Source organism: Schistocerca americana, chromosome 4 (assembly GCF_021461395.2).
Source record: "Schistocerca americana isolate TAMUIC-IGC-003095 chromosome 4, iqSchAmer2.1, whole genome shotgun sequence".
In the NCBI taxonomy this organism is placed as follows: domain Eukaryota; kingdom Metazoa; phylum Arthropoda; class Insecta; order Orthoptera; family Acrididae; genus Schistocerca; species Schistocerca americana.
In genome coordinates, this window is record NC_060122.1 from 487,920,333 (window position 1) to 487,945,712 (window position 25,380).

At 39.7% G+C, this 25,380-nt stretch overlaps 1 protein-coding gene across 1 annotated transcript in view; it reads left to right on the forward strand.

Annotated features, from left to right (window-relative positions):
• LOC124612866 (E3 ubiquitin-protein ligase LRSAM1-like) overlaps positions 1–25,380 on the forward strand; it is a 185,757-nt gene that overhangs the window by 109,090 nt on the left and 51,287 nt on the right. The window contains exons 8-11 of the mRNA XM_047141297.1: positions 9,244–9,352; positions 9,595–9,762; positions 17,763–17,862; positions 20,272–20,515. Of these exons, the coding sequence (XP_046997253.1) occupies positions 9,244–9,352; positions 9,595–9,762; positions 17,763–17,862; positions 20,272–20,515 (621 nt within the window). The remainder of the gene's footprint in view (positions 1–9,243; positions 9,353–9,594; positions 9,763–17,762; positions 17,863–20,271; positions 20,516–25,380) is intronic.

Consider the following 25,380-nt stretch of genomic DNA (forward strand, 5'->3'; position numbering starts at 1 on the left):
GGAGTCTTCTTTGCCCACATCTATGCAAACTGCTGCTGGGGTTCTGTAATGCAAGTTATACCAGTGCAGTTATGGGCCCAGCATAGGCAGGCTTTCCAGGTCCAGTTGGACCACCAACAGTGGTGCAATCATTAGGTGTGGATGGAGTTGGTAGGTATGACGGTGCTCCAAACTCCTAGAAGAGTCAGTTGTCGTAAGGTGCTGCCAAAGGGTGGTAACTGCTGTAGCCAGTGTCCATGCGTCTTTTGTCTCTGTAAAAGTGTTGTGCCTTCACCATTGGAGGATGGGTGAAATGGCAGACTAAACAGGTGTTTGATGCCGTTTAAAGAACAGAATTGTTCAACAGTGTTGCTGTGAATTGGGCTTCATTGTCTGACACGATGTTTTGAGGAAGCTCATCTATGGTGAGAGTCTGGATGAGTGCATTGCAGTGGATGACATGCTGACTGCATATGGATTGTAAGCATCCATGACAGTAAGCCATATCGTGCCCTGAAAAGGGCCTACTAAGTTCAAATGAATGTGGTCCCAGAGGTGATGGGGGAAGGGCCAGAGGGTGATGATGGGCACAAGTAGAAGAGCTGTGCACCATGGCTTCCACGTCCTTGTTTATCACTGGCTGGTAAGCATGTTGCCACATGAGGGCCTTCATCTGTGAATTCCCCATTGCACGTGATAGAGTAGCTGTAAGACTTGAGGCCACAGGGTTTTTCAGGATAAAGATTTGGTGAGTATCCACCTAAGCACCAATCAAGGGAGCCATTGGTGATGACCAACAGATGGTGGAAGAGGCAGGCACAGGCCTGGAGCTCCAGATTGACATTCTTTGAAAAGTGTCTGGGTGACCCCTCAGGGACAGAGTGTGTGACTCGCTGCAAGAGAGGGTCACGATGAGTGATTTGAATAACTGTAATGCGAAACTTGTCAAAAGTTTGTCGCCATTCCTTATCTATGTGGAAACGTGGGATTTTGTACTGGTCAAATGCTGGGATGAATCCCACAGGCAGATGAGGTTGAGCATCCGCATGCATGTGTTATGTTGTGAGGTTGTATTTTATGGTATAAATATAGAAGCTGAGCAAAAGCTTGCAATGTTGGATCATTGCACTGTACATTCTAGATGACTATAATGCGATCCAAATAGTGCTACCAGCTGTTTGTGGTTGATAATTAAACTGACCTTTGTCCCAGACAGGTAGACATGGAACTTCTTAATTGTAAAGACAATCGCTAAAGTTTTTTTTTTATCTAGGATTTGTTCTTATGAGTGGGTGCCAACATCTTTGACACATAGGCTCAGTAACATCATTATTCCTATGCAAGAGCCCTGCACCAATGCCATATGGAAAGGCATCTGTGCCCAAAATCAGTGGACATGGTGGGGAAAAGGGCATAAGGCAGGGCGCTACATGCAGCATACACTTCAACTTCACAGCAGCTGTCCACCTATACTGAATACGTTTCTCCCTCAACTGGTTTAGTGGAGACTTGATATGGGCTGCTTGTGGGAGGAACTTGAGTGATAATTTACCTTTCTCAATCAAGCCTGCAGCTCCTGTACATTTTAGGGGCTAGGTAGAGTGTCAATAGCCATGACTTTGCAGTCAGTGGACTGGATCCCTTCTTTGTCAAGCAAGTGTCTGAGTTATCCTCGAGCTCATGAAAAAATTGGTATTTAAGTAAGCGGCACTTAAGCCCTGCATCGTGCAACATAGTAAATAGGGCGCTAAGGCTGCGCAGGTGGTCCTGACTTGCAGTGCCCACGACAACTAGTTAGAGCAAGCAGGGATGGATATGGGTAACTGTTCAGATTTTCTCTGGAAAATTGCCAGAATGGTAGTGACCCAAAAGGCAAGTGCTTGTATTTGTATTAGCCGAAGGGAATGTTGATTATCATGATGCATTGTGACTCCTCATCCAGACAGATCTGCAAATATACATTGGCAAGGTCTGTCTTAGAAAAATATTCACCTTCGATAAGCTTTGTGACGAGGTTGTCTATACGTGGTATTAGGTAGGTCTTTACTTGTGCCTGGGCATTGATTGTCGGTATAAAGTCTACAGATATCGGTAGGGAGTCATTGGGTTTCTTAACCCCTACCAGGAATGTCCCCCAAGTGTTGGTTTTAACAGGTTCAGTCTCCCCAGCCTCATGGCTGCATTCGAGTTTCTGCTGGATGCCCTTCCATAAGGAGACTGGAATGGGTTGTGCCCAGCAGAAATGGAGCACTGCGTCTGGACACAAGATATGAGCGTGGAAATCTACGGCACAACCCAGACCATGTTTGAAGGTAGTTGCAAAAGTGGCATAAAGGTCATTGAGTTCCCCAGGAGACATGAACCTCGACAGTGATTTAGAATGCAAACAATGTGAAGTTTTCCAGACCAAAAATGTTTCTGGATGAGCAGCTATTGATAACTAACAGTTTTATCAGCTGTGTGACCTTTTTGTAGGCAATAGTGGTTGCAAATTTGTCGCAGAGGGGAATCTGCATCTACATTACTACTCTGCAATTCACAATTAAGTGCCTTGCCGAGGGTTCATCAGACCACCATCAAGCTATTTTTCTGCTGTTCCAGTCTCGAACAGCACATGAGCCGTTAAATCTTTCCGTGTGAGATCTGTTACTTATTACAATGATCAATTCTTCCTGTGCAGGTTAATGCCAACAAAATATTTTTGCATTTGGAGATTGGTGATTGAAATTTCATAGAAAGATCCTGCTGCAAGAAAAAAGAAAGAAAGAAGAAGAAAAAAGCCTTTGGTTTAATTATTTACACCCTAATTCACGTATTATGTCTGTGGCATTCTGTCTCCTATTTCATGAAAATACAAAATGAGTTCCCCTTCTTGAACTTTTCCTGTGTTCTCTATCAGTCTTATCTTATGCAGATCCCACACCATGTAGCAATACTCCAGAAGAGGACGGACAAGAATAATTGTAATCCCTAAGTATTCAGTTAAATTCAAAGATTTGTGTGATTTATTACATAACTGAAATGTAGCAGATTCCTTTTAGTACTCATGTGAATTGCTTCACACTTTTCATTATTCATAGTCAGTTGTCACTTTTTGCACCATACAGATATGTTTAAATCATTTTGTGATTAGTTTTGATTGAATTGTCACCATAAGTGACCAACAAACGGGAGGGTTTGCCCAATTCTGGGGACTTCAGATGAACATACATTTGGAGGTTCACCAAGAAAACAGAAGTCCTGTGTCCACCTGGAAGTTGAAGTCTTGGTTCGCAGTTGTGAAGTTGATGAACAACTAAATAGTGATAGGGCCACCCTGAGGAACAATTGCATGAACTTCACGCACCATCCATAGCACATGCAGAGAACAGGGTTCAGTGTCTGCTGGTTTATGGCAGACAGTTTGGAGATGCTCATGTTTTCCACAATGGACACAGTGTGCCCACTGATCCAGACAGTCCACATTCATGTGCACTGCAAAACACTGTGGACATACAGAAGACCCTGCTGCCCTCACTGACATTATGTGACAGGCTTTTCAGGAGCTATCACCACGTCAGAAGTTGGTGAATCACTGTGCCGCAATGTGGGAAGTGGTTTATGAGTATTCTTTGAACTAACAAATGTGACCATAGGCGTGCACAGGGGGCAATAAGTGGAGTTACTGCCCATGTTTCCAAGCTGTTTGGAAATGCACATTGCTAGCAACATCAGTCAGCACGCCAAGTGAAGCAAAGCAATGTTTCATTATACCACATTGTGCCACAACTACACTCATGCTCATAAATTAAGGATAATCGCAGAATGTGGTGCCACACAACGTGGCACTACACATAATTGGCGCTAATGGCATAGGCACATAGGGAACACACGACACAGATCTGTAAGTCCATGGTATTGGTGATAAGTTGAGAAAACCATCCCAAATTACATGTGCTACAAAACGCCACTGTTTCCTGTGCATGTACCCTGACATCAATATGGGATATGATCACCATGCACACGTACACAGGCCAATCAATGGGTTGGCATACTCTGGATCAGGTGGCCAAGAAGCTGCTGGGGTATAGCCTCCCATTCTTGCACCAGTGCCTGTCAGAGTTTCTGAAGTGTCTTAGGGGTTTGAAGATGTGCAGAGATACGTTGGCCGAGAGCATCCCAGACGTGCTCAGTGGGGTTTAGGTCTGGAGAACAGGCAGGCCACTCCATTCACCTGATATCTTCTGTTTCAAGGTACTCCTCCATGATGGCAGCTCGTTGGGGCCGTGCGTTATCATCCATCAGGAGGAAGGTGGACCCACTGCACCCCTGAAAAGGCAGACATACTGGTGCAATCTGACGTCCTGATACACCTGACCTGTTACAGTTCCTCTGTCAAGGAAATGCAGGGGTGTACGTATACCAATCATAATCCCACCCCACACCATCAAACCATGACCTCCGTACAGGTCCCTTTCAAGGACATTAAGGGGTTGGTATCTGGTTCACGCCAGATGAAAACCGCGAGAATCACTGTTCAGACTATACCTGGACACGTCCATGAACATAACCTGGGACCACTGTTCCAATGACCATATACTGTGTTCTTGCCACCAGGCTTTACAGGCTCTCCTATGACCAGGGGTCAGTGGAAGGCACCTTGCTGGTCTCCGGGCAAATAAACCATGTCTGTTCTATCGTCTGTAGACTGTGTGTCTGGAGAGAACTGTTCCAGTGGCTGCGGTAAGGTCCCGAGCAAGACTACCTGCAGTACTCCGTGGCTGTCTGCGGGCTCTGATGGTGAGGTATCGGTCTTCTTGTGGTGTTGTACACTGTGGACATCCCATACTGTAGTATCTGGATATGTTTCCTGTGTACTGGAATCATTGCCATAATCTTGAGATAACACTTTGTGGCACACGGAGGGTCCATGCTATGACCTGCTGTGTTAGACCAGCCTCCAGTCGCCCTAGCATTCTACCCTTCATAACGTCATCAATATGTGTTCTTTGAGCCATTTTCAACACACAGTCACCATTAGCATGTCTGAAAACATCTGCACAATTACTCGCTGCACCCTACTCTGACATGCACCAACACACCTCTGCATATGTGGACTGCTGCCTGCGCCACCATGCAACGACCACAGTTCAAATGCTCCACACGGTCAAACCCTTAGGTGATTTAGACCTGGAAACTGCCTACAAGAGTGTTGTTTCACCATGTATCAGCATTATCCTTAATTTATGAGCATGAGTGTACATTTAGCATTGTGATCTGTAAGATCTGCCACGAACTAGGAGATTAGTGGCTGCCATGTGCAAACTATAGTGACATGCTCCATAATTGTGCTGCTACCATCATCTCTGATATATTCTGAAGATGATAATCGTGGGTATTTCAGTAGTTACATATTTATGGAATTTTGCCTCAGTTCTTGAAAGTTTCCATTGATGCTCTTCTCTCTTCCACTAATTGAAGTTGTCTTCTGATTTATACCTCCTAGCAAGTGGGTCAAAATCATCTATTCATTCTCTCAGCGACCACACCGGCTCCGAAATGGAAGATAACAGAGAGAGGGCCGAAAAATTGAATTCAGTGTTCTGAAGTTGTTTCACCGCGGAAGATCATAACACTGTCCCTCTTTTCAATCGTCATACGAATGTCGAAATGGCAGATATTGAGATAGTCGATCGCAGAGCTGAAAAGCAACTACAATCACTTAGTAGTGGAAAGGCTTCAGGGCCAGATGAGACACATATAAGATTCTATAAAGATTATGCGAAAGAACTTGCTCCCTTTCTAGCAGTAATTTATCATAGATCGCTTGAGCAATGAAAGGTACCTAATGACTGAAAAAAAACACAGGTCATTCTCATTTTTGAGAAAGGCCGTAAGACAGATCCACACAATTATAGACCTATATCATTGACATCAATCTGTTGTAGAATTATGGAACGTGCTTTATGCTTATCAATTATGACGTTTTTGGAAAATGAACAGCTCCTCTATAAAAATCAACATGGATTCCACAGATAGACATCCTGCGGAACTCAGCTCACTCTGTTCCTCCATGAGATCCACAGCACAGTGGACAACAGCACTCAGGCTGATGCCATGTTCCTTGACTTCAGTAAGGCATTTGACACCATCTCGCATTGCCGTTTAATGAAAAAAAATACAAGCTTACAGAGTATCAGAGCAGAGCTGCGATTGGATTCAGGACTTTCTTGCAGATGGAAATCAACACGTCCCTCTTAATGGAACTAAATTGACAGAGGTAAAGGTAATATCTGGAGTACTATTGGGAAGTGTGATAGGCCTGTTACTGTTTACAATATATGTAAATGATCTAGTAGAAAGCGTTGGATGCTCTTTAAGGCTATTCGCAGATGGTACAGTTGTTTATACCAAAGTATCAACGCCAGAAGGTAGTAAGAATTTGCAGAACGACCTGCAGAGAATTGATGAATGATGCAGACTCTGGCAGTTGATTGTGAACCTAAATAAAAGTAACATATTGCGCAGACATGGGAAAAGAAATCCACTACTATACAGCTACGCTGTTGATGACAAACAGCTGAAGACAGCATCTGCCATAAAATATCTAGGCGTAACTATCCAGAGTGACCTTAAGTGGAGTGACCACATAAAACAGATAGTGGGAAAAGCAGACACAAGACTCGGATATATCAGAAGAATCTTAGGGAAATGTAACTCACCCATGAAAGAAGTGGCTTATAAGGTGCTTGTTCCCCTGATTCTTGGGTATTGTTCATCTGTCTGGAATCCCTATCAGATAGGACTGATAGAGGAGATGACAAGATCCTATGAAGAGTGGCGTGTTTCGTCACGGGATTGTTTAGCTGGTGAGAAAGCAATACCGAGATGCTAAACAAACTCCACTGGCAGACATTGCAAGAGAGACGTTGTGCTGTTGAAATTTCAGGAGTCAGACAACATATTACTCCCCCCTCCCCCCCCCCCCCCCCACACACACGCCCACCCCCCACCACTCCACCCCACCCCCACCCACATACATCTCGCGTATTGACCACGAGGAGAAAATTCAAGAAATTAGAGCCAATACAGAGGCTTAGTGATAGTCATTCTTCCCACACACTATTCGCGAGTGGAAAAGGGTTGGAGGGATCAGATAGTGGTACTGAAAGTACCCTCTGCCACACGTCATTATGTGGCTTGCAGAATATGATGTAGATGTAGATCTTTTGGTACTGTTCTTTCTACTTTAGTATCCTGAAAAGTTTCTATTAACATCATGAAAAATCATATGAGTTTTAGGCTATGCCAGTGCTGGAACAGTTTGAAGCACTAGAATCCACCCAGAAGCCAGTTGTACTGAATAAATCAAGTCACTTGATTATTGCCTACTAGTAGAGATACTTACACGGGACACAGCCTGAAACGTCTGCTGTGACCTGCCACAGTCGGCAAAATTCTTACAATTTCATTGCATTATATGTCTGCTGTGGTGGTCTCTCATCTCACATCATATTCGTTTAAACTTACTGCGAATTAAAATAAATCCCACTTCTATAGGAAACCAATAGAGAAAGTAACAATATTGTGAAAAGGAAAGTTGCTACTCACCATATAGTGGAGATGCTGAGTGGCAGATAGGCACAACAAAAAGACTGTCACAAATAATAGCTTTCAGCCAGTAAGGCCTTCATCAGAAGTAGACGGCAAACATAAACACACACACACACACACACACACACACACACACACACACACTCACGCGCACACGACTGCAGTCTCAGGCAACTGTGGCTGGCTTCAGTTGCCCGAGACTGCAGTCGTGTGTGTGTGTGTGTGTGTGTGTGTGTGTGTGTGTGTGTGTGTGTGTGTGTGTGTGTGTGTGTTTGCCATCTAATATTTGTGACAGTCTTTTTGTTGTGCCCATCTGCAACTCAGCACCTCTGCTATGTGGTGAGTAGCAACTTTCCTTTCCACAATATTGTTACATTCCATCCTGGATTTTCCATTGTTTAATAAAGAAAGTTTGTTCCCTAAGGCTAAAAAGCAATATGTCACAACTGGTCTCGTATTTGAGAGGAGTGTGGTTGAAATCCCCAGCCAACTAATCTGGTTTAGGTTATTTGTGGTTCCTCTCAATTATATGAAATGAGTGCAGAATGTTACTTTTGATAAGATCATATGTGAATTATTTTCTCCATCTTGTCCAATACAAGCTTGTTTCTAATTATCTTGTTATTGGTGGGACATTAAACTGTAATCTTCAATCCATTTTTCTTCTTTCTTTGCTTCCAGCAGCTTATTAGTCTTACTCAGAAAATTGTCTTAAAATTTCATGCTATTTGTCAGTCCTTATGCTATAATTATATCAATACTTATACACATAAATTTTGATCTTTCACTGCATCAGCTTCATAATCTGTCAGTGCTGAAGTGAAATCTGTGAATACTAAAATGCGCATATATACATCCTTGCCTCAATATATACTCCTCTTCTCCCAACCTCTCCCCCTCCCCCCTCAGATCAGACCCTAAATTGCAATGATATGTACTGTTGAGTTGGTACCACCATGCATCACACCTGTGCACATCCCATTCAAATTCATCTCTGCCATGTATGCCTTGATCAACCCAATGGAGTTCTATTTCCTCTCATATTCATTTAGGCTGCTGAAAAGACATAGCCTAGGGACCCCATTGCAAGCTTTAAAGAGCCTGACAAAAGTGCATCTGCAGAAAGCTCCAATCTTTTTCCAGCTCAGCCTCATAGTGTGTGCCCGTTCCATAATGAGCTTTCTACCTGAGACCCTCCTGGCTACTCTAAAATTTCTTTCATGATTAATTGCTTTTAATTTTTCTAAATTTGCTGGGGATGTAACTTTGTATGCTATTCTTAGTGGATATATTTCCATATTTGTTTCAATCTCTTTTGTTACTGTGCTGATGCAGTGGGAGACTATAATGGATTTCAGTTTCTTGAGAGTGTCCGTGGACCCTCTTATTGACTGTCAAGATTGTAAACTTTTGTCTGGATCCTTTACCCTTCTTTCCCTAGCACCTCCACAGACATTATTCCTTTTCCTGTAATTTAGCTTGTTGCTCACTGGACTCACGTCCTCAGTAGTGCCTTCAGTGTCATCTTCCACTTTACATGATTATTATCTGGAAAAATAATCTTCAGTTAATCATTTAGCAATTCCTTGCCCTTTCAAGATTATTTTTATTTTATAAATCTAATGTTGCATGATTCTTGTAATAATTATAGTATTACTGTTTCATTTGCAGTTGCTGGGAGATTTACTGGAACAACAGATCAGACTAGAAGATGAGATTCAGCGTGCTCACCGAGAGCGTGAATCAGAAAGACGACGTTTAATTGAACATTTGCAAACAGGTATGACAACTGAAATTGTGATTGGACCCAAAAAAAAATCTCTTTTTTTTTTTTTGTTAACATCTCAGAATCTTAAACTCCTCATTGTAGAAAGTTGCAAATTTGTTCTTATTATGTATCAGGTAGTTGAGCACCAGTGTAATTTCTTGATAACTTGTGATGCTATCTGGGAATTTTACCAAGTTTCCTTTTGCTAAGGACAATTGTGTGTTGTGCATAATTTACTTTCATTTGTGTTTCAGTTGAGCAAACAACAGATCATATGATTTCTCAACTGCTGTCATTAAGTGCAAGCGAAGCTAATGTGGAGCATTTGCAGCATCTCTTAGAGAAAGAACGACAGCAAGAAGAGCAGCTTTTAAATTTACGACAAGAGGAGTATCAGCACCTGCATCAACAGGAAATACTTAGTGAGTATGATGAGGAAGATATAATTGATCATGCTGCTTGTGTAATACTGTAACACACTTGTAGGATACCACAGAAAGTAAAGTATCCCAGGAACAAAATACAGGTTGATTCTTGCAGAGGAGATAATAGCAAACAGCCTCTTTTTATAATGCTATTTACTCAAATAAATAGCACCATTACTGATTCCGAACCGACTGGTTTGTCATCAGATGTCTTGTTCACTTTAAGATACATTTTTGTTGTATTTTACATTAATTTTTTGGGCTTTTTCAAATTATTAATGTTAATTTGTTTACATCATTTGTTGTTTGAAATCATTATAAGGCACAGTTACCATTAAATAGACAGTTTCACACACTGTGCTTTGGTTGTAGGGCACCACCAGCCCAAGGAATTTTCACCGTGTGGGGGAAAAAAAAGTGAAAGTAATGTAAACTACTACAGAAATGTATCCCAATGTGAACAAGCCGTCTGATGACAAAACTGTCAGTTGGAAACCAGTAATGGTACTACTTATATGAGTAAATAGCATTATAAAAATTGACTGGTTGCTGTCATCTTCTCTACAAGAGTCAGCCTGTGTTTTGTTATTTTGTATACAATCACAGTCTCAAAATGTGTTTTCAACAAAATAGCAGAAATAAAATATTAGCAGTTAATTCCACATTTTTGTTGTTGTTCTGGTCTTCAGTCCAAAGACTGCTTTGATTCAACTCTCCACGCTGTTATATCCTGTGCAAGCCTCTGCGTGACTGTTGCATCCACATCCATTTGAACTGGCTTACAGCCTTGGTCCCCCCACAATTTTGACCACCATTATGAAATTGATAATTCTTTCACCCCATAAGCTGTGTAATATCAGTCAATCACTTGTTTTGGTTAAGATGTGCAATAAATTTCTTTTTTTTCCCAATCTGATTCAGTACCTCCTCAATAGTTACTCCATTTATTCGTCTAATGTTCATCATTCTTTATTTGCACCACATTTCAAAAGCTTCTGTTCTCTTCTTGTCTGAATTGCTTATCTTCTATTTTTTCACATCTGTACCAGGGCATACTCTAGAAAAATACTTTCAAAAACAACTTCGTAATGTTGAAATTTGTATTTGTGTTAACAAATACCTCTTTTTATATTTCTTGTGTTACAGACTGTTTGCATTTTATATCCTCTCTACTTCAGCTGTCGTCAGCTATTTTGGTGCCCAAATAGCAAAACTCATCTGCTGCTTATTTACAGTAAGAAATACATATTGCTAGAAGTTTTAAAAAAAAGTGTTACTAGTTTTTTAGAACTGCAGGATTGTCTAACTCCCAAGAGAAGCAAAGTAGTCATGAATTTAACTCCTTTCATATGAGCAATATTTTCATACTGCTACCATATTGGATGTAACAAATTGTACACTTATACATAATTTCCTGTACGTACTGTTTCCTTGTTCACACACACATTGTGTCATAACTTACATACTATCTTGTGGTAAGAGCCTCATAGGTGTGTATTGGCTACTTTCTGCTCATCTTTACAGCTCCTATTCTTTGTGGTCCATTTCCTCCTCCCCCCCCTCCCCCCTCTCTCTCTCTCTCTCTCTCTCTCTCTCTCTCTCTCTCTCTCTCTCTGTGTGTGTGTGTGTAGACAACATTCCATTAGAACTACTGACGGCCTTGGGAGAGCCAGTCCTGACAAAACTCTACCATCTGGTGACCAAGATGTATGTGACAGGCGAAGTACCCTCAGACTTCAAGAAGAATATAATAATTCAAATCCCAAAGAAAGCAGGTGTTGACAGATGTGAAAATTACCAAACTATCAGTTTAATAAGTCACAGCTGCAAAATACTACAAAATACTAACGAGAATTCTTTACAGACGAATGGAAAAACTGGTAGAATCCGACCTCGGGGAAGATCAGTTTGGATTCCGTAGAAATATGGGAACACGTGAGGCAATACTGACCTTACGACTTATCTTAGAAGAAAGATTAAGGAAAGGCAAACCTACGTTTCTAGCATTTGTAGACTTAGGGAAAGCTTTTGGCAATGTTGACTGGAATACTCTCTTTCAAATTCTAAAGGTGGCAGGGGTAAAATACAGGGAGCGAAAGGCTATTTACAATTTGTACAGAAACCAGATGGCAGTTATAAGAGTCGAAGGGCATGAAAGGGAAGCAGTGGTTGGGAAGGGAGTGAGACAGGGTTGTAGCTTCTCCCCAATGTTATTCACTCTGTATATTGAGCAAGCAGTAAAGGAAACAAAAGAAAAATTCGGAGTAGGTATTAAAATCCATGGAGAAGAAATAAAAACTTTGAGGTTTGCCGATGACATTGTAATTCTGTCAGAGACAGCAAAGGACTTGGAAGAGCAGTTGAACGGGATGGACAGGATGAACATCAACAAAAGCAAAACGAGGATAATGGAATGTAGTCGAATTAAGTCGGGTGATGCTGAGGGAATTAGGTTAGGAAATGAGACACTTAAAGTAGTAAAGAAGTTTTGCTATTTGGGGAGCAAAATAACTGATGATGGTCGAAGTAGAGAAGATATAAAATGTAGACTGGCAATGGCAAGGAAAGCGTTTCTGAAGAAGAGAAATTTGTTAACATCGAGTATAGATTTAAGTGTCAGGAAGTCGTTTCTGAAAGTATTTGTATGGAGTGTAGCCATGTATGGAAGTGAAACATGGCCAATAAATAGCTTGGACGGGAAGAGAATAGAAGCTTTCGAAATGTGGTGCTACAGAAGAATGCTGAAGATTAGATGGGTAGATCACATAACTAATGAGGAGGTACTGAATAGAATTGGGGAGAAGAGGAGTTTGTGGCACAACTTGACAAGAAAAAGGGACCGGTTGGTAGGACATGTTCTGAGGCATCAAGGAATCACAAATTTAGCATTGGAGGGCAGCATGGAGGGTAAAAATCGTAGAGGGAGACCAAGAGATGAATACACTAAGCAGATTCAGCAGGATGTAGGTTGCAGTAGGTACTGGGAGATGAAGAAACTTGCACAGGATAGGGAAGCATGGAGAGCTGCATCAAACCAGTCTCAGGACTGAAGACCACAACAACAACAACAACAACAACAAATATGACCATCATATGCTGTAAGTTCCCAGGACTATACCCCCTCCCAGCACTAGTTAATAATCACAACATTACATCTTTTGCCCATGGACAGCTTAGATTGTAGCCAGCTTGTTGAGACTAGACTGAATTTTAAAGAGCAAATCAGTTGTAGTAGATGCTAAAAGATACTGTCATTTCTTAAAGTAAGTCTGTTCTTCAGTGCTTCATGTGTGGCTCCAAATGTGTCAGTTGGGAAGTATGAAATTTTCATCAACAGCACAAAATTCTGAAAACTGGTTGGACTGTTCAACAATATGTCAAACCAGGAGTCGGAAGGGGGACTTTCTTGGTTCAGTCCTGTGTATTAAAAGTGTTTCCACTGTTCAATTTTAGTCTATGTTTAGGAGGATTATCACAGGCATCTAAATGAATGCTGGGTCTGGGTGAATCTTTACAACAGTGATGCAGAACATGCAGGTTTCAATGTAAATATTTCTTCAACTTGCTGTTCAAATTTAAGAACTAATATTGCTGGATGTGAATTTTTGTTAGGGATTTACACTAAAAAAAATCCTGTTAGATTAGAAATGCATGCTGAATTGAGAATCAAACCCATAACTTTTGCTATTCATGGGCAAATGCTGTACCAACTAAACTTTCCAAGCGTGACACTCAGCTTGCCTTCACAGGTTTACTTCTGGCAGGAACTCTCTTCTACCTTTCAAACATCACAGAAGTTTCCCTGCTTACCTAGTTGGACTAGCACTCCTGGAAAAAATGTCGTGGAGAAACAGCTTAGCCATAGCCTGGAGAATGGTTTCCAGAATTAATTTTCAGTTTGCAATTGAGTGTGTGCTGATTTGAAACTTCGTGGCAAATTAAAACTGTGGGGCAGACCATGACTTGAACTTAAAACTTCTGCCTTGAAGTCTGGAAAGTAGGACAGAGGTACTGGTGGAAGTACTGCTGTGAGGGTGCTTCATGAGCTGTACATTGTTAGCTTAATCAGTGGAGCATTTTCCTACAAAAGGCATATGTTCTGTGTTCAAATCGTGGTTCATTACACAATTTTAATCCACCAGGAAGCAACAATGTGATGTACAGTTTATGTCCAAAATAATTTTACAACCTTCTGTGAGTGGATTTCTCACTCTAACAGAAGAAGCAGACTATAATGACAGATACACACAAATCTTTCATTACTGAAAGAACATTCTTCAAAACCATGACATCAGAAACCAATCGTGAATGTCCAAAATGTCCTCACTGCATGCACACACCATGAACTGTTGCAAACTTTGGAACCCCAATAGACTCCATAAAATAGTTTTACTTATATCCATGACAGTTTGATGAAGTGTCCCTGCATTAGGAAAGTCCACTGCACATACAAGTTAAGTGATATGATCTTTCAGATAATAATAAAAGGTATTGACTCCCAAGAAGTGTGTAGACTGTGGCACTGGTTCTCACCGTTGTATACCTTGTTCTTCACAGATATTATCTAGTGCACCTTCAATAATGTGACTGAAGTATACTTATTTATACATTTTATATACTTTCATTTCCTGTTGTCATATAGGATTATCTGCAAGAGTAATTCAGCCAATCAAAAGACAATATGTAATGCAGCAGTACAAATACTGCGCACAATATGTGACTATACACAATGCAGAACTTGCTTCAAAAGTTGTGGAATTATAGTACTCATTTTCCAATACTCAATACATAATAATAATAATAATAATAATAATAATGAAAATGGATTATGAATGAACTGTGATTTGTGAAACCACATTACACCATACAAAAATAATTTCTGTGAAGAGTTTTCTCATAGTGTAGGATTCATTGCGGGATCTTTATTTGTGTGTAAACATTTTTAACACATGATAGGCTGATATATAGTGAGAAATTTGGACTGTGGAAATTAAACATTAAATTTAAATATGTATTATTAGCCTCTCACAACAAAATACATCTTGCTAGACACTCCCATTCTACAAATTATATGATCATTTACTCCAAGAATTGAAGACTTGCTAGCTGCATGATTGGAAAGTGTGTTGACCATAAAGAGAGATCTATTCTTGCATAATTTAGCTAATTCTTTGGAAATTATTAGTTGCAGTGATGGAAATAGTAAGTAAGCTGTAGCAAAGAATCAGCAGCTTCTTAGCTTAAATGAGGACATGCAAGCTTTCTTTCAGTGTAGAAAATTTCTGATAATTTTATTATTCTTAATTGCAGCTGTGTGAGCACAAAGAGAATGTTGTAGTTCATGATAAATAATTCTTAATACAACTTGCAGGTTAGTTTCTGACAGCTATCTCTCTTTGCTGAAATATAGCTTTTCACATCCCACATCTGTGATGGTTCTCCTCTAAAAGTACCTACCAAACACATACAAATAAGTCTCTTTCCTCCCATCACCATCTTTCTCGCTGTTCAGTTTGATTCATATCTACTTATTTCTTTACTATTACTGTTACTTTTCTCCTATTTCTTTGGTTACCACATTTTGTGTGGTTTCCGAATTATGTTTTATTTTGAATTTAAATATTAGTCACACAAGAACCAATTACATTGGAGGGTGTACAATACTGCTCAAAAAGTAAAGAACACTTTTGATTATCAGTATAATTTGAATTTTAACACATTTTTGACATTCAGAATTAGGATCCAATCTCCAAAATCACACAAGAAAATTAAGTCATGTCATAAATAAGACTACAGACCTGGTTGATTCAGTTGGTGATGTGAGGTAGAATCAAGGGCAAGACAGTGGTAAGAAATATTTTGATGTTACAGTAGTTAGTACAATGTCTGCTTAGCTCTGTGGCTGTGAAGTGCAGCCATTAATTTTGTTGTATATTGCTGTTTTAATATATTGAATACACAAAATCGACACAACAGTTCTCAATCGTTAACAGGAAATTTCCGCCCTCCAATAGATACAGAATGTTGTTTCTTTAATATCTCAACCAGAAGCTTCCAACATGTGTTCTACTAAATGGTGTGTGGATGTGGTGGTTAATAAATCCCTAACTTTCTGCAATTCTCCTCCCAAGTGCTCCAAAGGTCGTTATAAGCTTTTGCCATGTGTTCTGGTCAGTTTTCTCATCTGGTCCGTTTTGTCTCTGCCTGCATATTTTCAGTGGAGCTGAGGTCTAGTGGAGGAGGAGACCATATACGGACTGATATCTCATTTTGTTCTGGATACTACTACTGCACCATTGCAGACATTTTAATTGGAGACTGACTCCTGCCCCTGCAATCTGTCATTCACAAAATAATTTTAATCAGAGTATACTAGACTATAATTTACTGACAAAAATACTGATTATCAAAAAAATATTACGTCCTGCCAGTCATAATTGATGTTTTCAGCAAATGGTAATCACAGAATCAGTGTTCATCATGGAGTGTCTCCTTGATAGCTGCACAGCTGCTATGTAATCCAGACTTCCAAAGTTGTCAGTAAATGCCAGGAATTCCAATAATATCAGGATCATTCAGTAAATAACTCCCACAGTTGTTGTTTTTTTTTTTCAGAAAATGTTTATTCTTTAGAGTTAGAATTTGGTGACAATATCAGTTCAACATTTCTTTTGCAGGTACTATTTTTCTACTGCGCCCCATCACATTGTATGGCCTTATGCCAGCATTGTGGAACAGCATATATTTTCTGGTGGTAAAAACTCTTGTGCTGTGCTAATATCCATATTTTCACTACTTTAATTGTGTTCTCATTATCTTCAAAGTGTGTCCTAAGTAGAGAATCTGTAAGTGATGCAAACAGGTGAAAACCACACCTATTTATTGATGTGTTCCTGGGTTCTGAGACTTGTGTGTCAATGTGCTTTGTCGTGTTGGATTCTTATCAAACCAAACATGTCAGATGGTTCTTGAGTTTGCCTACTGTTTTCGCATATGCATCTGAATTAATGGCTGACCCTTCTAGCAGACGTCCACGAGAATGGCTCCCTCGCTTTCCCAAAAGACTGTCCTCATTACTTTCCCAGCAGAAGAAGCAATAAAGTCTGCAATTGAATTTCATGACCCGTTTCTGTCCAGCTGACAATCAGATGTATTCTGGGAAATTAACTGTATAGTTTCTAACAAAAAAACTTAGAGCCACAAATGTGATCCGTTCACTTATGTGAAAATGAACACATCTACTGTTATAATTATGTGTCCAACAGTCTGCACAAGTTTCCAACACTATACACTGCAGAAATCTGAAGAGGAAGTTTTATATCAATTGAGCAGTCTGTATGCTGCATCTGCAAGTTATGTAGTGGTTAATGGTAAGAGACATCCAATATATACATTAATTTTTTGAGGCCACATTTTTTTAATACTTGGTTCTATCTGTTGAAACTAAATGTATTTAAGAAGCAATCATAATTTACTTCACTTTCTGCCATGCCAGAAATAGCAACTACATCCAAAAATGTTTTTATAACTGGTTTCGTTTTGTACAATTTTTTCGTCAATATCATCTGTGAGAAATCGAACAAATATCATGTTGCGCACTTTTTATAGAAACACAGATATATCATCCACATTTGAGATCCATTAGTGGATCTGTAAAGAATTAAGTTGACTGATAGTGATATAATAGGTGTTTAACAAGATATTAACAAAAAATGGCCCGTATTTGAAACATGCTAATGCAGACAGGTGTGAGAACTTGGTGGCTGCCTACGGTAGTGTCTGAAAGTTCTGTGGTTACTGTCTTGGATACAGCACTGTACGCTGCAAGTAATAGGTTGACACTATAGGTTGGGTATAGGAACCAACCCCTATGATTAAGTTTTTGAAGAGTATGTGAAAAAGTAAAAAACAGGGCTATGCTACAATGCTAGCAAGTAAGTGAAAATTCCTTCTTTGTTGTAGATAGTTATGCTGCATTTGTCAAAAACAATTTTCAGATGCAATGGAGGCACTGCTAGAAGAAGAAGGGAAACATGAACAGAAGTTGAGGGAGTATGAGCAAGACAGAGCTGAGACAACTCGCACATTGTTGAGCCAGTGAGTAAAGTTGCATCCTTCCTTCTTTTTCCTTCAGAAAATTCTTCCTCATGTTGACCGTAACTCTGCCCATTGTTAGGATGTAATTGAAATAAATTTGTGTTCTATATGTTGTTGTTATTTCAATCCGGAATTTCATATTGTGGCCTTTTCCTTTTAAAAAGTTCTGCTAATCTTATGACAGATTCTATGACCTAGAGTCAGTGGCATACAGATACAACTAAATAAATATTGTATTATATTAATTGAACTAATAATTAGACTGGATTTATCTAAACATATAAACGTTACTGGCAGTCATGTAGGACTTATCTCGTTTAAAGTTCTTTAATTTTAATGTTCCTCATAGCTTAATTTCAGTTGTGTGCTTGCCATTTATTCATTTGAAATAATATATCTGTATGTCATTCTATATAGTACCAAAAACATACAAATAAGGAAATTATACCCAATTAAACTTAAGTTACAATGTGATGGCCTATAGGCTTTTGACTTACAATGTTAGTAATCATAATTAAATTCAGTATATTAATTTATGTTTATAAATTGAACTGTCTAAATATTATATTTAAATTTTATAATTAATAGTTTAACATTGCAAGGAATAAAATAAAATGAAAAAAGTATCAGTATCTGGGGAAACCGAACCAGGATCTGCAAATTATCATCCTATGCTCGAGACCACTCACCCACCATGGAGTCTTGAAAATGGCACGCTAAAAATCCCTCATACTCTGTGTTTGCACAATATGCATGTTCAAAGAAAACTGCTGACTTTTTGAATTCGGCAATTTGTGTCAAATGATTGACTCCATATTAAATACTTGTTCAGAACATATCTGCCCATCCTAAAACCAACTCCATGTTCACTTAAATTACACTCCAGTATTGTTTCCACTCTGCTTACTGTAGTCTTGGAAAATATGTTACATGCAGCTTGCTGCAAAGAAAGTTGTTAACATCTTGTTTATTGCCTTTCTTGTGTAGTGGATGTATCATGCCTTCCACTCTCCTGGGAGTTTTTCTGTCTTCCAGATTTTTTTCAATAATTAATTTTAGCTTTTTTTTATTTTTGATAGAGACCTAAAAATGTTCCGCTATAATAGAGTCTTCCCGACTAGTTTTGTAAGGTTTTAACAAATTCAATTTCTTTGATAATGGGATAAACCTTCTAAATTTTCAAGCGTGAGTGAATATTGGAGCTTATTGATTGAGCAGTTAAGAAGCTGATCATAATATTTTGCAAGTGTTTCGAAATTTCCTGTGTTACGTATGCCAAATTAGTAAGCCTATCCCATGCACCTCTGTTGTTATATTTACATTTGAGGTACATCAGCTTAACTCTGTAAATGTCACTTTCTCCTCCAGACGTCTACTAGAAAAGTGCCTCTTTAGCAGATCATCTACAGAAAACACTTTCATACTGCTTCATGTACTCACTTGTTTTACCGCTATTTAGCCTATAGCCTTTTGACATACAGGGATAGCAATCATAACTATAAGGAGTATATTAATTGTGTGTGTATAAATTGAAGTGTTATTTTTAAATTTTATAGTGGATAGTTCAATGTTGTGAGGAAGAAAGTAAAATGGAAAAAAGAATGTTGGTATCACCAGGAATCGAACCCAGATCCGCAAATTACCAATCTATATGCCTTAATTGTGTGCCCACAATGCCATCACAACAGCAGTTGTTTAAAACATCAGTCTGGGCACAGTGGCTAGAGACAATAGTTGTGTGTGTGTGTTGTGCTTGTGTCTGTTTTCTACTTTAGAAGAAGGCCTCATGGCTAAAAGCTAGAATATATAGCAGTCTTTTTATTGTGTCTGTGTGTGACTCAGTGTCTCCTCTATATGGTAAGATTCTATTATTTTCATTGTATTTCTGTTAGAACTTTGTTTGATGAAATGTTACTGTCTTTGCATAGAAGCGGTTGCTGTAATCAGACTGAAAGCTTGCTGAACAATTTTGAACAAATCTTGACGATTGTAATTGTTACTTTCATATCGTCACTTTTGTAAAGGACAGTAATGTCAGAGGAAGCTATGTATAAAGTGAAACTGAATATTTACAGTTTTGTTGCATATTTATTGCCTCCCTCCCTTCCCCCCCCTCTTCCCCTCCCTCCTCCCCACCCTACCCCCACCCCACCAACACCCCCACCTACCCACCCATCCATCCTCAATTCGAGTGCGATTGAATGTATGATATTGCATTGCATATAAAACTCTTGTTACATTGGTTTTCATTATACACTTGTGACAACTTTACGGGTTTAGTTAATAACAGGAAAAATTTTGATGACAATATTTGTGTCTGCCTTGCAGTATAATTTTCTGTGTGCATAGATTATGTATTTTTTTAGAATTTTGTGCACTATGAACAGTGACATACTACTTTCAATTCAGGGAACTGGAAAATAACGAGCAGCTGCTGAGCTTATTGTCAAACCAGGATCAGAACAAGAATGAGCTCTTGAGAAGATTGCACAAAGATGAGGAGTTGCAACGTGCAGCTGTTGGGGCCCTGTTGGAGCGAGGTGATGCACGCTCATGGGGGCTTGTGCAGCAAGTGGCTATTGTAAGCTCCCAGCTAAGTGCACTTACTGCCCTTGAACTGGAACGCAGGCGTCTTGATGTAGCAGAGCATGTGGTAAGTTTTAGGTTTTGTATTGTTACTTTGCTTTTTGATTCTCATATTTTGCCTTTTTTTTTTTAACAAACTAACAAATTAAGGACATTTTCACATAAGCGATAATTTAATCAATCTGGAAAAGAAATTGGTAGTTTTAGATGAGAAAAAAAAATCGTAATTGATTGATCTGAATACCACAGACCATAGCACAATTCAAAGGAATGAATAATGTGAATAAACTATTCAGAGGCAGGAATGCACCTACCTATGCAACTGCTAATAGGTGGTCCACTGCTACAAACTGAGTTTTGTAGGAAGTGAGAAGTATCATGTCCCATATGCGGCGCAAGTTCATTACAGCTGTGCCTCAATATGTGATTTATTGCTTCATGCTACTTACGTAATGAACGTTTTGATAGGAACAATACAGTATAACATAACATCATAGACACCATCACTTGTTTCTAAATGCTGAATAGTGAAGTCTAGTGCAAAAGCTGTATTTAGCTAATAAACAGTGCTTTGCCTATTTTGGAAAGGCATGATTGACTTGAGGAAGCTGATGTTGTGGAAGTGTAATGCTCGCACATCAGCATAGTTCGCATAAAGTAACTTTGTGGTTGGCAGATGTTGGTGGGGGAGAGGACATTGTTGCTGGATAGAACACAGCTTACCATGTACTCATGTGACCAATGTAAATCACTTAATATTTAGCTCTTCCCCCTTCACCCTATGTCATCTGAATTGCCTGACAAAGCTTTGCCTGCAAAACAGGCAACACTGTGATCATGTGGAGGCTGAGAAAAAGACATGGTTGGCTCCTACCACTGAGCTTACTAAAATGTCAGTCCCAACAGTATTTTAATCAATGTATAGCCACAGATAACCTCCAGGAGGAGTCAAATTGTGCAAACAGTGTGGAGATGCAGTAATCATGTATAATTATGATTTAGAATACCTGGCACTCTAAATAGGCAGCTGCTCATACTCGGCCTCATAGTATTGTAAACTTTGTGAATGCTTCAGTGCAACAGCAAAACAGTGTGCATTAGAATGACGAATGCTCTCTGGAGCCCAGCATTCATTTGCTGGGTACGGGCTAGGTGACCCTGGGTTCCCAAGATGGGGACTGGTAAGCACTGCCAGTAATCTGTCACTATAAGCTCTGGGCATGCTTCAGCAACCACTGTACAGCTCAGCGATGGAACTTGCATGTCACAGGGAAAGGAGATCTCGGCCTGACAGGGTATATGATAAAAACCTCTATAAAAGGAAGCCCTTAATCCCAAGATGTACTGCATTCCAGTGAGGTGCATGGCCGTTCAGGTGGAACAGTTGTTAGCAGGCAATCTATGGGGAATCTGTCACATCTCACTTCAGTTGTATGAGGCTTACCTAACCAAGTGGGGCTCTGTGTGAGTGGACTCCTTATTTCCCCAGCTGCTCATGAAACCAAGAGGAAACCATCGAAATTTTCTCCTTGTAGCAGAATGGGTGGCCTGCCAGTAAGTAACAACTCCCAATTACTCAAAGGGCCCCATGTGACAAGTCCTCCAGATACTGTATTTTATCAGAATAGTTCAGTATTTAGTAACAGAACACACGCTGCAGCTCAGAATGTGTTTTTGATAGTTAAGAGAAGAGAGGGTGGGTCTGAAAATGTTTACCCCTTTGCTCATTCAGAAGCATTTATAGGGCATTGCTGGTACATTAAAATCTGTAAAGCGGTTGTGCAATGGAACACTGTTGGTTTAAAGCTCTAGTTCTCAACAAGTGACAAACCTGTAGAAACTGCCTTGAACTACAGCAAAGGTGTTGTGCCATGCAGGGATCTGGTGGACATTCCCAAAGAAAGACTGAGAGATGAGTGGGCTCAAGAAGGTATGGTCAGTATGCAAAATATCGTGAAGAGGGTGGATTAAAATCTGGTAAAATCTCCCAGGGCATGTCAGGGCAGATTTACTTCACTTAAGTATGCGGCCTTATGTCCCAAACGCACTGTGCTTTTTTAAATGCCAGCCCTTTGGGCACACTGCTTTAGGATATAAGAGAGAAGCCACTTGTGGCAAATGTGGTAAGACTGCCCACAATGGAGTCATTTGTTCATCTCCTTTGAAGTGTTTGAAGTGCTCTGGGAATCATCCTGTCTGGAGTAGGGACTGCAGCTTTTATCTTGAAGAACAGAAGCTACAAGAGATTAAAACTATGAAGCACATCCCATATGATGAGGCCAAAAATATGTATAAGCCCATGCAGCCACCTCCATTTGCTACCTCCTTTGCGGCAGCTCTTAAAAAGCCTGTTCAGAAAGCTGATGTTGGTATACAGATGGGGGTTGCTAGTGTCAGCACTAGTACTTGTGTTTGCCAATGCACTTGCATTACTGCAGTTATTTTGAAGCCTGTACCTTCCCCCAGAAAATCAGAAGTGTCTGTGTTTGCCGACGATGCAGAGGTCCCTGTCCCTCCAGTGGCTTTCCTAGTCCTCCACCCAGCACTGCCATTACCACTTCGATGGCTGTGGGTCTGAAGCCTCCCCAGGCCAAAAAATCAAAAGCCAAGCGTCAACTGTGGACAGAGATAGGATGTAAGTTGTCCAACAGTGTCAACATGACACTCTTTGGTGTCTCTCATGATTCATCTTCAGAGCCGGTGGACCTTGACGTCATCTGGGCCATTCGTCTCGCCACAAGACTGACAAGGAACCACTTCATCGCAAAGTCACAAGTTCAATCTTTAGTAAAGCTCATTTCAAAGTGTTGTGGTAACAATTATGACAGGAAAAATATTAGCTATTAATGATTCACTATGTACATCAGGAGGGTGACAGAAAATGAGTGTCTAGGATATGCAGTGATCAACCTCTAATGCAAGATTACTAAAATTTGCTTTTAAGTAGAAATTGAAATTAATGACTGAAAGAAAAAATGTCAAAACTAACTGAAACAGACAGAAATTGTTGATGATGGATGCTTTTCTGTTGGTGACCAAATTGACTTCTAGAAAATGCTGTAAAATTTAGAGAAGATTACGTCTTTTAATACCACCATTAATTTTGCGGGGCTGGAATCTGTTATTTATGGGTGAAATGGAATCATAACTTGGAGGCTTTGGCCAACTCATTTAAGGTTCTGCACTTGCATTCAAGTTTGCAAAATGCTTCATGATTATCAGCAGTTAATTTCAGGGACACTGCAGCAAGTTGCAAATGAATAAATAGCAGAATACTAATTGTATTCGGCCTTTGCATCTCCACCCCACAATCTGCTAAGCTCATATTTGTTGTTGGCTGTAACAGTAAAACATTAAGACATTTTATGTATCTAGGAGAACTGTTAAACTGAGAACTAATGAGACTGAACTAGTTTACATTAATATAATTGCAAATGGTTTTAAAGCTAATACATGAAACTTACATCAGATTTGTCTTCGCAAAAGAAAGATTATTTACTGATATGCAAGGAATACAGCTATTGTGCATCCTATCAGTACAAAGGATAACAGACAAGAAACAGTGTGTGTGTGTGTGTGTGTGTGTGTGTGTGTGTGAGAGAGAGAGAGAGAGAGAGAGAGAGAGAGAGATATCTGAGCAGGAACACTCTTCATACAGTCGATCACAATCAGTCACAGGCTGACTGCCGCTATATCTTTGGAACATTATTTATGAAATAATAATTACATTTCACAAAATTAATTGGCATGGGTCTGCCCATGTAATACTTCATTCCTATGGGATCTGTGTATTACAGTTCACAAAAAATGATCATCGACATTCAAGAAATGTACATAACAAACCAGCAACTTGCACCATGAACAACAAATCAAAAAGGGCATGCCACAGTGATCACAAAGGTTCGTACCATCAAGATTGAAGGGGAACTCCTTGGCAATTACAAACCATGAAAGACGTTCTGCTAGTTAGGTATCCACTTTTAAAGAATGCCTATAGGATCATATTGATGTAAAGGGGTGATGAGAACTGAAGGAATGTGATGTCACCACAACCGAATGCGGAGCAATCTGTCATGGAGCTTATTGTGAAACTGGCTGTCCTTTACGGCATAGTTGCAGATAGTGCAATACTATGTTTTGTAGACATGGAAAATACAAACATCCAGAGGGGCCAAATTTGTCCAGTGGTTCCAGATGGTATAAATTGCAGCGACACACTCTTTTCAGGAAGGATAGTTTGCTCTAAAGGAGTATGATTTTTATACGCAGACAAGGAATTGTCAGAAAAGTAATAGGCAGACAAGTACCGTATTTACTCGAATCTAAGCCGCACTTTTTTTTCCGGTTTTTGTAATGCAAAAAACCGCCTGCGGCTTAGAATCGAGTGCAAAGTAAACGGAAGTTCTGTAAAATGTTGGTAGGTGCCGCCACAGCTAACTTCTGCCGTCGAATATATGTAGCGCTACACAGGCATGCTTTGCAGGCACAAAGGTAATTACTGGCGCCAAAACCTCTGCGTCAGTAAAAAAATTTTAAAAAAGGTGGAAGACAAGCTTTTTTTCTCCGCCCCAAGTTTTGACCACTGCATTTTCATACATTATCCATCGAAGTAAATACAAAATTCGTATTATTCATCGTCCAATGTAGCAGTATTTCAATGTACTACGAAAATCCGACTGGCAAGACTGTTTGGTATGTTTGTTTGTCAATATGGGAAACTCTACGTTCTGAATTGTTTCCTACCTGTGAGAAGAGATGGTTGCTAATAGGGAGTTTTATGAATTGTGAATCACATGCAGTATTCTCTTCACCATAAGAGTAACAGGAATATAAACATTTTGCCATGTATTCTTTCGTGTTTGCTGCTATCTCATTTAAATCCTGTCTGCCTAATAAACTGCGAAACTAGAGTGAGACAACAGCAAACGCGGA